General features: G+C 36.1%; 1 protein-coding gene across 3 annotated transcripts in view; it reads left to right on the top strand.

Moving 5' to 3' along the window:
• The window catches only part of PPP2R5C (protein phosphatase 2 regulatory subunit B'gamma), an 81,743-nt gene that overhangs the window by 34,760 nt on the left and 30,683 nt on the right, over window positions 1-16,300 (top strand). For all 3 annotated transcript variants that reach the window (XM_027458159.3, XM_005020728.6, XM_027458161.3), the window contains one exon: window positions 15,756-15,955. In XM_027458159.3, the coding sequence (XP_027313960.1) occupies window positions 15,756-15,955 (200 nt within the window). The remainder of the gene's footprint in view (window positions 1-15,755; window positions 15,956-16,300) is intronic.

Here is a 16,300-nt window from a genome sequence, read left to right as displayed (position 1 = left end):
CTACATGATGCATTTAAACCTAAGTATGTGATTTTTCTTAAAGGAGAAAAGCTCGCTCAGTGCTTTCATTTTAAAAGAACCCAAAGAACCCAGCATGTTTCTTTTTCTTGAAAAATAATTAACTTGTAGATATTTCTGTTTAATGGTACTTGCTGAAAATCACGAAGGCTTTTACTTCACGGGATTTTTTTTCTGTGCTTAAAAAAAAAAAAAAATCAATTTTGTAATTAATTAAATGGAAGTGGAGGCCAAAGCTCACACTTCAGCAGTAATGCAGACCAAATTCAGCATGCAGAGCAGCAGCCATTAATCTGACGATGCACAAAAGGAGGCTGAGAACTGGGTTTGCTGGCCTGAGAAAGGAAAGGCTAAGGGGAGATGTTTCCATTAGCTGATGGCAGGGTATGGAGAACAGAGCCAGACGCTTCTCAGAGGTGCACAGTGCCTGAAGAGAGATGACTGATATAAGATGCAATGCAAGAAATTGCGACTGAATGCAAGGAGAAAAAATTTTCGCTGTGAAAGTATTCAAACATGGGAACAGGATTCCAAAAGGGGCTGTGAAATCTCTGCTTGGAGACGATGAAAACTTGAGTGGGCAACATGAGCAGCTTTGCTTACGTAGTTCACCTTGCTTTGAGCAGGGAATTAGACCAGCAGAAGTGAGGCAGTCGCTTTTGATAAATTATACTATGATCCTGCAGTTCTTTGTTGCATGGAAGGCAAAAAATGACTGCCCTTTCTGTCACTTTAAAAAATAGCAATAAGAATAAATTTTAATCTACTTCTTAAAATTCAAGGAGCAATATTCTATGCTTCTGGTTGCTGTTTTTTCCCCTTTGGTTACTCAAGTAGACTTTTTAATGCATGTAGTGCCAAAATGCCTATTAGTACTTTTACATCTGTGGTAACCCTGAAGCTTGTGTACTACTTTCATGAAAACTGTTACGGTGTTTTAAGTGATTCTCACTGTTTTTGTGAACTGTTAAAGATAGGGTAAATGGAGCTGCATGCAGTATTAAAAATATTGGCACACAAAAACAATGTTTTGTTACTTTCTTAATGCTCTTTTAGCAGCTCGGCAGTAGTCAAAAATTGTTTGGCAGGTATGTGTTTTTAGAGAACATCCATAACTAAAATATCTTTTGAGTAAGCTAGAACTCATAAATGTATGCAGTCAGCTGGTTCACCCACATTTCTTCACATTTATCCACTTTTGGAAATATGTAATAAATGGAATTCATTTGCTCAGTACTGTGAAATCTTTCTGTAGCTCTCTTTAACAGGCTTAAAAGTGACAATGAATGTTCCATTAACAAACTGTGTGACCTCACTATTAATATTCTGTGTTGTTTATGAAAATGTTGAACAGGGTAACATCTACCACAGATCCTAACAACATGTTTTTGGTAATCTTCCTGCATTAGAAAAACGTTGTTAAAAGGTGTGTGTTTTTTCTTTTAAATTCCCAAGATAACCGTCACCTACTTTATAATCCCTTCCAACAACTTGATAAATCTTAAGCGTAATTTCCTTTACATATGATCACTTTTTTATTAATGCTTTATTAGTCTGATACTGGGCTGTATTGATTATGAAGTCATATGTAGAAATCTCAATGTCACCTTTCATGCTATTTTTTCTGGTGTTAGTGTATCCTGCTGTGGGAAATGAAAGTGTTTTATTCCCAGTGATTTCCTGCACAATGGTAATTTTTACCTCCATACAAGTCTTGCATTTTCCGTACAAGTAGGTATTTTCAAGGATGATAAATGAACTTAACTGGTTTGAGCATGCATGTTTGCTTGACCGTTAATTTCCTTTAATCTTTCAACACACTTAAATGTAGCAAACATTTAAGGTACGGTGAGTCTGTCAGTGGTGAATAGTATCTTCCTGAGAAGGAAGCTGCAGAGAGTAAACCCCATAATCGCTTTCTTCAGAGATGTTCCCATCACATTAATGAACCATACTAATTCCTTTTCAGTTAATTTAAATTATAAATTGACAGCTACTTCTGAAATTGCAGGCATGCTTTTAGTTTGTGGAAATAGTCCTGTGCGAGAAGCCTTCAAAACTTTCTTTCCACTGCTAATCCAGTTAATGGGAATTTCCCGTGATCAGCACGCATTTTCTGTTCTGTTTGTGGGTTGCAGTTGGTTTTGCATCACGGATGAATCTTAGCTGAGGTTTAAAAGAGATGAAAATATTTGTTCTTCTCCATCAGAGCAAACTGAAATTTGATAATCTGAAGGTATGAGCACTGGCTGCTTGTTTGGAGGTTTTTACCTGTGCCTTCTTACTGAGCCACCCAGACTGTTAATGTTCAGCCTGACTCTTGTTGCCAAAACTTACCTGTATCCTTGCAGTAAGTACTTGGCCAGTGCTGCTCTATAGCCTTACTTAACCACTTGTACACGGAAATGTTAGCTTTGAAAACAACCTCTACCATTCTTTCTGAACCTGGTGCTTCGAAAAGGAGAAACAAGACCATCTTCCCCAGGAATGAGCTGCAGTTCTGTTCTTAATGGGTTTAGATCTCATATCTATAGGACTGTGAAATGTATATGTAAGAATTTCATCAATTAATATTAGATAATTATCTAAATTATCAGAGCGCTGATATTTCATACAAATGACTGTTAAAGTATTATTGCCTCTTGTGATGGTTTTGCTGGATATTTAAAGGACATTCGGACGTAGCTATAGTACATAGCCAGACACAGACTGATGTGTTTGTGTTTTTTTTTTTAACTGCTGTTTCCTGAAGCAACTCATGGGGAGCATTTGTAATACTTGACCAAGAGCACATTTAAAGGAGGTTTTTATCACACCTGCTGAGTTTAATGTGTTACTGCTTTTACTCTGTATTCTGTACTTCTGTCATTCTTTCTGTATTTTTTAACCTTTGTCTAAATCTTCTAGCCAAACAAAGCATGTATGTATAAATTTGGCTCCTGAAAACAAGTAGGATATCAAGTGTTCGTACTGCCTTAAAATCTTGAAGGGTTCAACTATAAAAAGTCTTTGGAGGGGACTTTTAGTTGAGCTAAAAATTCCATTAAATTAGAGGAAGGTAGTCATCTGGAATTTTTAAGTTGCATTTCTTGAGTCATGTTGGAATTTGTATTCCCTTCGAAGGAAGCAAAATTGTATCAACATAAAATGCGTATTGTCCTCAGTCCTTATTTATACATCAATCACAGAATCACAGAATTTCTAGGTTGTAAGAGACCTCAAGATCATCGAGTCCAACCTCTGACCTAACACTAACAAGTCCTCCACTAAACCATATCACTCAGCTCTATATCTAAGCGTCTTTTAAAGACCTCCAGGGATGGTGACTCCACCACTTCCCTGGGCAGTCCATTCCAATGCCTAACAACCCATTCGGTAAAGAAGTTAATCAAAATTCTTGTTTGGTGATTTTTTGCTATGACATGCATTTAAATTTAAAACTCAACATGGTTTTCAAGAAATGGTTTTATCCCCGTGTCTGTTAAAGGCTTTTAATAATAAATTGTAACTTCTGTAGAGTCAACTAATTCTCTATCAAATACTGCTAGTTACTGAAACCACCATAAAGCATGTAGATTAAGTGGGTACCAGCAATATTTTTCATTTATAGGTACAGGAGTATTTACATCTATGCAAACAAGATGTTCCTCTGCTGGTAATGGCTTTTATGTTCTAACCTTTTTGCCTGACCTAAACCACCTATATGACTGAAAGTGCAGTCTTCTCAGGAAACAGAGCCTGTGCTTGGCTTCTGTCCGTGTGCTTGTGTTTTAAAAATGACACAGCTGAGTTAAATGATGCTCTGAATGCAAATGAATGCATGATATTTTAAAGTCAAATCTGCACGTGTTTTATTGAATTCCGCTTAATGTGCATACAGGTTGTGCAACACCATTTCTGCTATAATTTGCCAGTTAAGTTTCCTTTTTCAAAGGCACTTAAATTAGGGGCGGGGGGCTGCCTCTGAACTGTTACCAGTAATGGTGGAAGTGACAGTTTTATGTCAGGCTTCAATTTTCTTAATTGCTCTTGTGACTGATACGTGTCTGAATTTTATGAAGTAAACATTTTCCTCATAAGTTCTTTAAAGAAAAGATGAAATATGAAACCAAAAGATGTAAATTTTGAACTTCTCCAGTTATTTGTAGCAGTCTGCTACTTGAAAACTCCTCTCTGGATCGGTTTTATGGAAGTTCTTTAATTTGCATTTTTGGATTTGCCAACTGTGTGGTTTGTTTTTCCTTTACAAAACCTTTAGAACCAAATTTTCATATTGCTTTTGTATTTGAAGTGAAAACATAATAATGTCAGCGCTGTTTCAAAGGTGTCCTGTTTTCATTCACATATTGGAAAGAAAACTTGACCAAAAGGATCAAAGCTTGAAATCTCATAAACAGGATAAGGAAAAACTGTTATCTGTTCTTTGAGGTATAATAAGTTTTTCTTCAAAGATTTACTCCAAATGAACTTTAATTAGACTAGTATGTTTTTTCCAACCTCTCCCCAGTGCACTATTTTATCCTTTGCTTCTGTTAGCATATAACCTTCTACAGAAAGTATCTCAAAATCCCAAATCTGATGCAGAGGTGGGTGGTTTTTTGTTTGGTTGGTTTTTGAGGACTGCCTATTGAAGTTATTTGCGTGGTATGAAAAGTTTGGTTTTGTTCTTGTCCCAGTAGGAAATTAATATCTCACTGACCTTTGAATCAGAGTAAACATGTGCTCTCCAAAGTAAAATTTTGAGCATGGACTTTACTGCTTAATTCTTCTCACTCCCTCTGATTGGAAAGTGAGTATTCATTAATGTAGCTTAAGGGATAATGAATGCTAAAGCTTATTTTAAATAGAAGAAATTAAAATCAACTGCTTTCATTGTTCATTAAATCTTCTGTTTAAAAAGAAGATAGTAACTAAAAATAGCCTTAATACTTAGTTTGGGAAATCTGCTGGGAGTTAGGTGATGTTCATAAATATGACCAAGATTTTTGGACATGGAGTAGTGGGTCAGCCTAGGATTCATAGCTAAGAAAGCCAAACTATTTTTGCCTTTTGTTGGAGGCTCTGATTTGAGTGTGTTACATAAAGAAATGGTCCACTCTTTCTGCTGTGGGAAAGTGGTAGAAATGTGGTACATGTTATCAGCAGAACGTCAGCCTTTCTGGCAGCAAAGCAACGTACTCCTTTTGGGATGCTGTTGCTAATAGGTACAAGCTCTGTTCTGACCAGAATCCCTTTGCAAGACTGAAGACTAGTCCAACCAGAGCCTAAAGACATCTGTTTGAAGTAAATGCTGTATTTGTCTGAAAACACGTACACAAGGGAAAATAGCATTGGAATATGCATTATCATATGCAGTGATGATTTGTGAATTGAGTTAAAAGGAAAATTCTGAAGCACTTCGTTCCTGACATAATATGCCTGTATATATTTTGGTTTTAATCTCTATCTGGTTTTGATCTTCAATCTTAATGCATAATAATATTGAAAGCATGCATTTCAATACAAGTCAGTACTATGGTCTTGTTATATGAGTCAAAATTTCCCTTACTGAAACATGAATTTTATTTCCCAGCAGGGCACTGCTAGTAATTGTTGTTAGCATTTGAAGTAATGGTTGTTAGCGCTTGACGTGGCAAGCATTGGCTGCTAAGTAGGTTACTGACCTAGCTCTAAGGTTACTTTTCCTCTCCCAGGCATCGTGGCTGTCATGCCAACCACTTCTTTTACCCGAGTTGCATCACACAAGGTTCCCAAATTTCATAGGCATATGGAACTATTGAAGTGTTGCTTATGCCACCAGTGAGGAAGGCTACGTACTGAATTGAAAAGTAGGATTTTTCAGGAATATACGTGGGGTGGTAATTGCTGTCTGTTGGAAGTTCAGTCAGAACCTCAGTTTGCATGCAGGCTCGGTTACCTTCACTGGTAGAGCCTTTCCTCTGAATAGGAAAAAATTTATTCCAGATCCTATTTCTAATTTTGAAAATAATGGAGAATTCAGCTGATTTAGTGTTGTCGTCAAGGAAAAATTGTAGAAGTGTTTGATTAATTTAAAAATAAATGTTAGCTTCAGTGAGTGCATGCAGCTGTGCCTGTGGTACAACTTAAAGAACTCTTGCCTGAGGGGTTGTGCATTCAGTTTAGGTTGCATTAGGATGTGAAACACTGAGGGTTTCTTTCTATGGTTTAACCATAGAAAACCGTGGTTCTCTTTTCTTCATGCTTTCTAATATATTATGTCATCTCTTCCCAAGTCAACACTTGGCCCAGTGTTCTTCAGTGAAATCTTGTGATATCTGTTAATAATTATTCTAAATATCATTAAGTTTATGTGTTTTATAATTCAAAAGTATCTAATAGAAAACAAGGAGTAACCCACAGGGTTTAGGACATGTAACAGAGCAAGGAGAGGAACAACCATGCTGATAGGCTCTTCAGGAAGTAACCAAGGTACTTTACACATATTTTGGTGGTTGGTTTTGCATTGAATTACGTTTCACACAGACGTGTGACAGCTAATACCATTGGCAAATTACTCACACTTGACTGGTATCTGGCTAGAGTTAGAGGTTGGTATATGGAGCTTTGGTGTGCTTCAGGAAGCTGTTCTGCTTGTAGTATATGGGTAGGCATGATTAGCTTAGATTTATTTAAAGCAAGCATCGGAAGTGGCAGAGTTTGATTCAGTTATTCATTGTTTTCTTCAGTTTTCTTAATATAAAGCATATAAATTACACCACGCACTGGAATTATGTTCTGTAATGAAACTTAAGTCTGGTCTCAGCAGTAGCCTTGACAGCAGTTCTTCATTTTCTGAGAGACAGTTATATATATTAAAAATACTTTTAAAAAGCTCAAATGCAATTGATGTTGCATATTCTTTTATGTAAAACTCCAGATTATTGTGCCATTGAAAATGGATGCAAAGTTACTTGTATCTTTTGAAGCACATAGTAAAACTGGGAAATAGAGGATTTTTCATTTTTGGTTGCTAGTAGGTACTTTGTGTTCAAAAATGGCTTTTCCTGTCATGTTAACTGTGTGTGTGCCAAAAAGCTCAGAGATCTGTATCTGCTTGGTTCCTGCTTCCCTTGTTAAGACAGTTTTTTCTTCCATTGTCTTTTTGATTTTACTCGCTGTCATCTTTCTCCCTAATTTTCAGGTGGAATTTTTACTTCATTAGGTCAAGCCCATTTCTGCTTGTTTCACTTGTCATTTCCTGTATGAGCATTCCTGTTTTCCTCTTTATGGCACATTGCCTTCCAAGTATTTATGCAGTTATGACTTCTACACTCTATTTCAACATGTTTTAATCTAGTCTAAAAATTCTTAGTTTAGTTAGATTTAAATATATATCTGATCGTGATTTTTTTTTTTGGGGGGGGGGAGTCTAAGAAAGTAGTTGATTTCTGGTAACATTCTTTTTAAAACAAAAACTTAGATGTAGGGTGGTTTTAGTTCACTTTTGAAGAATCATTGCATAATGTAGTAAGTCATTGTGTGCCTCTGATCCACTTTTCCCATCATTAGTTATGATGTACACCTGGAAAAGATGTTAGTGGAAGTCATTTGTGTCTCAGCTTGTTTAAATACTTAAAAAAATAATAATAATAAAATAAAAAAAAAAATAGTGCCATACAATGGAGAATGACAACAATTTTTTTTTTTACTTCCTTGCCGGTTGAAGTTCTTAATCTCCCATTTTTATTTTTGACAGTTAAATGTCATTACATAAAGCTTCTCTATTATCAAACCCACAATTTAATCTTGTAGCTAGGGGATAGCTGCCACCACCAATAGCCTTCTGCATGGGATTCCCCCAGGACTGCAGCTTTCCTAGAGGATTACTGTTCTGAAGCACCTCTCTTCTGCTTCACTCCAGGACTGACAAAACATGTGCTCAGGACTTTCTGCCTCTCTTCAGCTGTGGGTTATTTTTGCTGTTGCTGTTTAGTTAGTCTTACAGTAGTTCATTTAATTCTAGCAGCCTTTAGTTTATTTTTTCTAATATATGCCAAACTGTATTGCTTAAAAAAAATCTAAATCCAATGAAAAGTCTTTATTTTGAATGAAGAGATTTGTTTATTTAGAAACAATATTTAAAATGCTGTGTACGTTTCTATGTAATGATTTCCAACATCTTGCTCCTCCTGCCTCCCCCCCACCCCATTTCCCTGTTGTGAGTTTAAGCCTAGTTTCATACACAAGCTGTCAGAGGTGGAATAACTTCTTTCACTTAAATAGAGTTGCAGTTAAACCCAGACTGCACATCAGCAGAGAAGCAAAGTCAGCTCTATTGCTTTGCTGAAAAAATAAAGCTGAATTTCCAATCCTAGCTGGAACCTTTGTTTTCTGAAAACAAAACTTAAGTAAAACCACTAGAGTACTTGAATGTGCAGAAATTTGAACTACTTGAAAGAGAAATCAAATGCAGCTTGCTTTTCAATTTTAGATAGAAAATATGCCACGTAGGATTTCAAGCATCGTTTTTAAGCTTTATTTACTATCAATATGTAGGGAAATATTTATCGTTTTGTGTGCTTTTGTCTCATTCAGGCACATTACAGAATGTGAAACAACAATAAGTAGGAGCAGTGTAGTTTCTCCAAAAACTGAAAAACCAAACCAAAAGCTCTTATTTCCAATTACAAATGCCTGTTACCTGGAGCACAGCCAAAAGGTACGGCTGGCAGCAGTTCAGTTCCTTGAAGGCAAAAAGGAGTGGGCATAGCCAGTATTTACAGCTGATTCTCCTTTCTCTCTGGGATTGCTGCTGAGAACAGTGGTGCTGCATAAAGGCAGCTGATCCAAAAGAGGGTCATGCTTTAAAGTTGCAGTTTGCTCTATGAGTACTAATAGAGGCTGGGTTGCATCCATCTGCTAGTCTCAGCTCACCATCAAATTGGCTTTGAACAACACGATTTTGCTATGATATTAGGTGTTTGGGCAATTAAAACATTTCGTTGTCTGTCCTGCAGAAGCTGTAAGTATCTTTAGAGCGTTTTTAATTATTGACCAGGAATTTTTGGAGAATCATAGGCTTTGTTCTAGGCCAGGCTGAAAGTTCATCTAACCTGCAGCATCCTGTTTCTGACAGGAAATGCATTGTTTCAAGAGAAAGGAGAAAAAAAAAAAAGGCTGAGAACTTCTCAGTCGGAATGTATTTGAGTAATAATAGTATAATAAATGGTAAATGGAGAAGGACCTCAAACTTGAAAGAAGGAGAAGGAGCTGTGATAAAGACTCAGCTGCAGTTCTTTTGGAAAAAGTCTGCATTCTTTTATGACACTACTTCACTTACATGTGAATCCCATTATCTTCAGTAGTGAGACAGAGTAGAATTTGCTTTTCTACGCCACTTAAGGGAGCATGATATATAAAAATACAGAGTCTAACACAAGCACTGTGTGTCTTCCCATGGGTGTTCCTGTGGCTTTGATCACAGTGGGCATTTTTCTTGTTTTAAGCATTTCTTTTGGAGGGGGAAAAAAGCTACAGGATCAATAGTGTTCCAGATAAAACAATACAAACAGCAATATTTTATGTATTTTTTTCCTATCCAATGTATGCATAACAATACCTTGTTTCAAGTAATCTGCAGCCATACTCCTACTCCCAGGATTGCTAGTTATTGTATAAAGTGTATTGCATACTGTATGTAATTATAGTAATTTCTTGTATTCCTTAAGTGTATTTTAAAGTACTGCTAGATGTAATAACATTAATTAAACTTTCCACGTGTGAACTGGAAGACTTTCTCCCCACCCCCTTATTTCCAGTATCTTCTATTAAGGTAGAATACTGTTGTCTGGGAGAGTTTTGTCTCTAAGTATATAAAATATTGTTATATTTTCAATAAAATAATTTCATTAAAATCTGCTGAAGAAAATCAGCAACTGTGATGAGTTGGTCAAATAATAGAAATGCAAGAAAAATTAAGTTCTGTAACCCAAGGAAGTGCTCCTTGCTGAGGACTAAGATAGTAATTCAACAATTTCAAAATAAAATATACATTTTAAATAGAACTTTATTAAGCGTTAGACAAGCTTTTTTTGTAATCTTTCCATTTTTCTGTGATTTTTCTGTTAAGTCAATGTTTCAATTGATTATGTTCATTTTCCCATGTTATGCAGTCCCCCTACTTACATGGCTGGCAACTTCCATTTCTTTTACCCTAGATATTGAACACTCCTATTCTTTTAGAAAAATGCTGTCATGGTACTATTAACTGAAATGTCTGGAAAAAAACAGATTGCCTGAAACATGCTGAACTCCTCATGCTGAAGTACAACTCTGTAGTGCAAATTACAGAGCTCCAGGAATGCTTCAATTTTGCTTGCTTTTCTAATGGACAGCCAATTTAAAGGACACTAATACCTGCTTTTTGTTGTCAGAAGGGGCCATGTTATCAGTCAGTGTACTGGATGTACTGGATAGCACCCTAGTTTACAGTTAAATGTTGTTTTTCCATATTTAAATTTATTTAAACTTTCATTTTTAAAAACTGTAACCTTCAGTAGACTTGGAGACACATTTCATAAGATTTATCGTCTGCTTGCAAGCAAGCATCATGCTAGGACTCTTGCTATACACCTGTATCTTAAGGAAAAAGTTATTTCTAGCCTTTGCTTTTTATCTAGCCTTTTTTTTTTTTTTTTACACATGCTACTTCCCCTCAGTGTGGTGGTCTTGTGGATCCTTTTACTTAATCCTGGGTGTATATACGTGTCCATAATCTGATTGGTAGTTCTTAATATCAGACTGTTTTAAAGAAAAAAAAAGTATTTTTCCTTCTGATAAAGTGGAACTGAGCAAAACTGATACCTCTGCTGAGCCTTCACAAACAAGCAAGTGCTCACACAGCTACAACGAACGGTATCTCCTCTATGTATTTTCTGCAAGTTCTCAGCTATGATTCGTTTTTTTGCTTTTAAAATGATGTAGTGAGTCTTACTGACCACAAATTATATTTTGTGGTAGCAACTGTATTGTTCTTCCTGTCAGACCATGACCTGAACATTTTCAACTTCTAGCTTTATTGCAGTGGCAATTTGTATGTGAAAACAGCTGTTTTGTATGACATTGCTGAGTCGCCTGCTTACCCTGCCTGCCTTTGTCCTGCCCTCAGCAGCTGGTAAACACTGTTGTCATAGAAAAAAGGTCTCTTTTTCTCTGGAAAAGGTAGAGAGTGAGTCAGTCACGGGCACCAGGTGATAACACAAAATACAGTACTTGAAAGGTGACTTTTATATTTGACTGAAAAAGTTACCCAGAGAACGGTAAGTTCTCTGAAGTCCTACAATGCAAACGTGTGATGTAGTATTGCTGATATGTCTGGGCACTTAGAAACTGAACTGTAATGTTTTCTGGTTTTGTTTCTTTTTCTATTTCTATTTTTCTTAAGTGAGGCAAAAACTTTGTTGTATTGTGAAAGCAAGGAAATCATCTGTGTTCTGCTAAGACACTTAAGCAAATTCTGTAAGTATTGAATATGTGATATAAATAGCAAAGGGAGAGTTTTTAAGCGTTACTCAGTGAATAGCACCAAAAGTCAATTTGAGGATAAGGAGTACCTTTAAATAACCACAGCCTTCTCGGTCATTGAGGGATGGAGCACCAGAGCTGCTCAATTACCAAAAAAATAAAAAATAAAAAAAAAATCATACCTAGTAAAATGGTCTTTGAGTATGTCAGTTAGCTTAAGCAATTAGAAGTCAGAGATTACAATTAATTGTAGTGGAAGATGATGTAGAAGTTGTCGCACAGTGAACGGAAAGCACGCAGCCAGATAGTTTCTGGCATGTGGCTAAGGATAAATGACTTGTTGGGGCATCTCATAATTAAACAGGTGCACGTACATTCTCTGTACAAAAATTCTGGTCTATCCAGTCTGCTGCTTGGCCACCTTCACTAATCTCTGTCATCCTGAAATCATCCCTTCAAACCTTAATTGTAGGAATGATCTTGACTTGATGGCAGGTACTCCAGGCAAGCACCATGAGAGAATTGAGGTCCGGACATATTAAAGCTGTTGATGAACACTTAAAAGGCTGGGAAGGGACGTGACAAACAATTCCTTACAAATACATGAGGTTCTCAGTCTGTAGAAAGACTATCTCTCACATCACTGAGGGATAATTATTAAACTTAAAATATTTAAACCAATTCATAAGTGGTGATGCAGGTGGCTTGCTTTGTGAGGGTGTTCCTGGACCTTCTTAGTTGTCAGCCTTGAATTTCAGAGATTAGTACTAATTATAGCTATAATGCCTCCTCTCCTTCCAGGTTGGTGTACTGGAAATCATTGTAATTGTATGTCCATTACTTGTGTGATTAAGGTCTCTGGATTTTGCGCAGTATACGTGTCCAGCACAGTATCCCTAAGTGAGATCATGTTGTTACGCTTCAGGCTGAACCACTTTCCATTTTAGTTAATTGGGAAAAGGTAACCACTCTAACCACTTTGTACAAACAAGACTTTTTACATTTAGGTCGTAAATTTACCTGGCTTCCTGCATGCAAACAACTCCATTAAATACTCTTTCCAGGAGAAATTTATTCATTAGTTACAGTTTTTAATATAAATAGACAAAAGCATATGTATTCAGATACAATTTGTGTGGCTTACAGTACTTTCAGATTGTTCACAACACTGGACAGGATTTTTAATTTGCTGGGAAATTTGTTGGCATTTGTCATTTAGCACCTTCTTCCTAATTCTTGAACTCTTCATTATCCAAGGTGCCTTAATGACACTGAAGTCTGTAACCAATAACGGCTTCTTTTGTCTACAGTTTTTTGTTGTTCTGTATCTTCTTTGGAGCTCTTCCGCTATGTTTTTTTCTTCTGCGGTCGATTAGTGGAGCAATTCAGTGTCTGTAGCTTTTTTTTTTTTATTTAGACCAAATATGTCATGCAGGTTTATTAAAGCAAAAGTACTTTTGAGAGCAACTTCTTTTGGGGAGGAAGGAACCACTCCAGTTTGCTATCTTGACAATACATTTGTCAAGCATTTAAAGAAGAGCTACTCACTATATTAACTAATCAGCTGGGCTGATATGTCAGGCAGTTTATTACATTACGTGTTCATCTGTTAGGCTGTGTGTGTTTATATTCAGTAGTACCACTTGAAATGCTTTGTCTGGTGGTGGTTCTTACTGCTTGTGTTTAAGAAAGTTTTTTACATTTTACGGTGCGCTAAGGAAAAATACAAGCCATCAGCTGGAGGAAGTCAAAGCAAACTGCAGGCATTCTTACGAAGGCAATCTAGACTTTTGTCTTTTATCAGGCTTAGCTGTTCATAGCTAACAATAAAAAAAATGTCATACAAAAATATTAAATGTATTATGGTGCTAATTTATGCAGGCTTTCTGTGGTATATTCTCATTTCTTGTCTGGAACTTAATGCTGTGGTTATATGGCCATTTTAATTGGAATAGGTATTTTTTTGCTGCCGTCAAAATATGGTACTGTTTTCTTTACATCTGGCCAGTTACTTAAATATTCCCAATTTACTGGAAGTTAAGGTGCTGATCCTGAAAGCATTTGCTGTGTATAATAAACTATAATGTCTCATGCATTGATCATCTTAATTGCTCATGGGGTCACTTAGGCAAAAAGCAAAGCACATGGGGAATTTTGTGGCATCACAGCTAAACCGTGTAGAATTTTAGAGGCATTACTTTTTGTTTCATAACTGTTGAAACGTTAGATGTAAGAGATATTTTAAGTTGTCACCATATGAATATTTATAAATAGCAGTCTAGTGTTAGTTCTTTCTTAACAGTAACCTAAATTTAGACTTCTACATCTAAATTTGGACACAGTGATTTAGGCTTGCTTCAGATTATAACTGGTGGGTTTGTGTTGATATGAGTGTATTTTTACATTTCTGAAGGTTTGTTATTTTGGAAAGTACTGATGGCAAAAGTAGTGCTGGCTTTCTTTCTCATCAGTTCTCTGTACATCTGAACTGTACAATCTAATTTTACTTCATATACAAGCATTAAATTAATTTTTGAGGGTCATCACGGTGGATTAAGGTGTAAAAAGCCCAGGAATTAGACTTCAGAGTTTTAGGAGAACCTAGGTATCCTTGTCAAACAGCAAAAATGCTACTGCACAAAGCACTGTATAAAGGAAAGGCATGTGTAAATTGATAGAAGTGTTACAGACAGAATTAGAGTTACCAAAAAAAGTATTTTGAAAAGGTACCACAGAAGAGAGAAATTAAATTAAGTAGATTTGTACACACTTGAGAAGAGCCACTTTAAGTGTGAGGAGCAGTAAAACAAAGCACCAGCAAGCTTGCTCAGAAACATTATGAATAGATAGACTAGCTTCACAGGTCAAAGATCCTCTAGAAAAAAGGAAAGGGGAGGGATAAAAATGGGCAGAAGAGGGGCACTGGGAGACTTGAAAGGAAGATGGGCAGAAATGTTAGTGTTCCTATTACTGGCTATTCTTACCAGCTACACTTGAGTGATGATTAAACAATCAGTAAATATCAAACCAATTATTTACTCATTCTGATTCAAAAATTTACTGGCCTTTTTTTTTCATGTTTTATTTTCACCTTGGTGAGAGCTGACAGTGTTATTTTCTTGTGTGTTATTTGTATTTTATTTGTATGTATATAAATACATATGTATACGTGTTTGAAGGGATTCAAGACATGGACTCCTGATGGCATTTGGACAGAAGGCATTTATTGCCCTTTTTCACTACTACATATACTTTCCCTGTAGCCCCACGCACTGTCCATGTGCCTGAATCTGTCATACAATTGGGTAGAGACCCTCAGACACGCACCTCCAGCCTGCCAGCAGTTGGCCACTGCCCAAAGCTCATCTTTAACACTGTAGCCCATTTACTTTATCTCAACCTTTCTCAAATTTTTGTTTCTATTGCTTGTTTCCTCATTATCTAATTCGGGGAGGTGTGAAACATCACGGAGCCACCTGCAAAATCCTTTCCCACACATGTATATATAAACTCATGACTTATATTTAGTAATTGTGATCTTTTCTAGAAGACCAGTGTTTAATTTTGCGGTACTGGCCACAATTAACTGAACAAACTCCTAAAAAATGCTTCAAAAGATTCATAATGCAAGTCTATCTCTTGCATGTCCAGAACATTCAAAGTGATGCTATAAATTGAGCAAAGAGTTGAAGATCTGCATCTACTCAACTTTCTTTAAGTGTTTTTTTTGTGTCAATAAGTTTTAAAAATAAATAATTGTTCTGTGCCTAGCTAGATGTGGTTACTGCTGTTTATTTCCATGCGTGACAGGAAAAAATTGAATTTGTGAAGTGGTAGATCCCAAGTTTAAAAAGTGACTCTGGCTTAAATATATTGATGAAACCGAAGATTTATCTCTTAATACTCAAAAAGAATATTTCTACAGATATAATATTTTGTATGTAAACTGAGCTCTTTGGGGAATTCTTGAGGCATTTTTTCAAGTATGTGTTGTTTTTTTCTGTGCAGCAGCTATTTGTAGTGAAGGCAATCACGCAGCACTTTCGGAGTTCTGTTAATTCATCCTGTCACATACAATGTATTTTACTGGGGTTCATGTTTTGGACTATTATATTCCTCAATTTCTTTGAAGATTTGGGAAGTTTGCTTTTAGTCTTAAACACTGCAGTACCTGTGTCTCGGGGAAATAAAAATGAGGAAAAAGTAAAATCTGCTACAACGTAAATTATAACCAATTATTTTTTACTTTTCAGATGTTCCTCCTGCTGATCAAGAAAAGCTTTTTATCCAGAAGTTACGACAATGTTGTGTACTTTTTGACTTTGTTTCTGATCCACTAAGTGACCTAAAGTGGAAGGAAGTAAAACGAGCAGCTTTAAGTGAAATGGTAGAATATATCACACACAATCGCAATGTGATTACAGAACCTATTTACCCTGAAGTAGTACATATGGTAAGTGATGGAACCATTCTGAAGTTTTTTAATTCATAATTACTTCTTCAGCTCTGTCAATCTGTCTTAAGAAATACTACTGAAATCTTCAAAAAGATCAACTATGTTTGCACACTGGCAAAATGGTAATATAATAGGTTTTTAATCCTCTTGCAAGTGTTGACTCTTTTATGTAAGAGAAATTGGATGCATATTTGCAGCAGAAATAAATTATGATTTAAGTTGACAAAAATGAAATCTTTAATAAATAAAAAAGACCATCCATCCCCTCCCCCCAATCTTTTTTATAATAGGCATTTATAAAAGCAGGGTGAGGGTGAAGGGTATAAATAATCTAGTTTTTTA

Source organism: Anas platyrhynchos, chromosome 5 (genome assembly GCF_047663525.1).
Source record: "Anas platyrhynchos isolate ZD024472 breed Pekin duck chromosome 5, IASCAAS_PekinDuck_T2T, whole genome shotgun sequence".
NCBI classification, from domain to species: Eukaryota; Metazoa; Chordata; class Aves; order Anseriformes; family Anatidae; genus Anas; species Anas platyrhynchos.
Note: the sequence above shows the minus strand (reverse complement) of the source record. Positions and strands in the feature narration are given on the sequence as shown.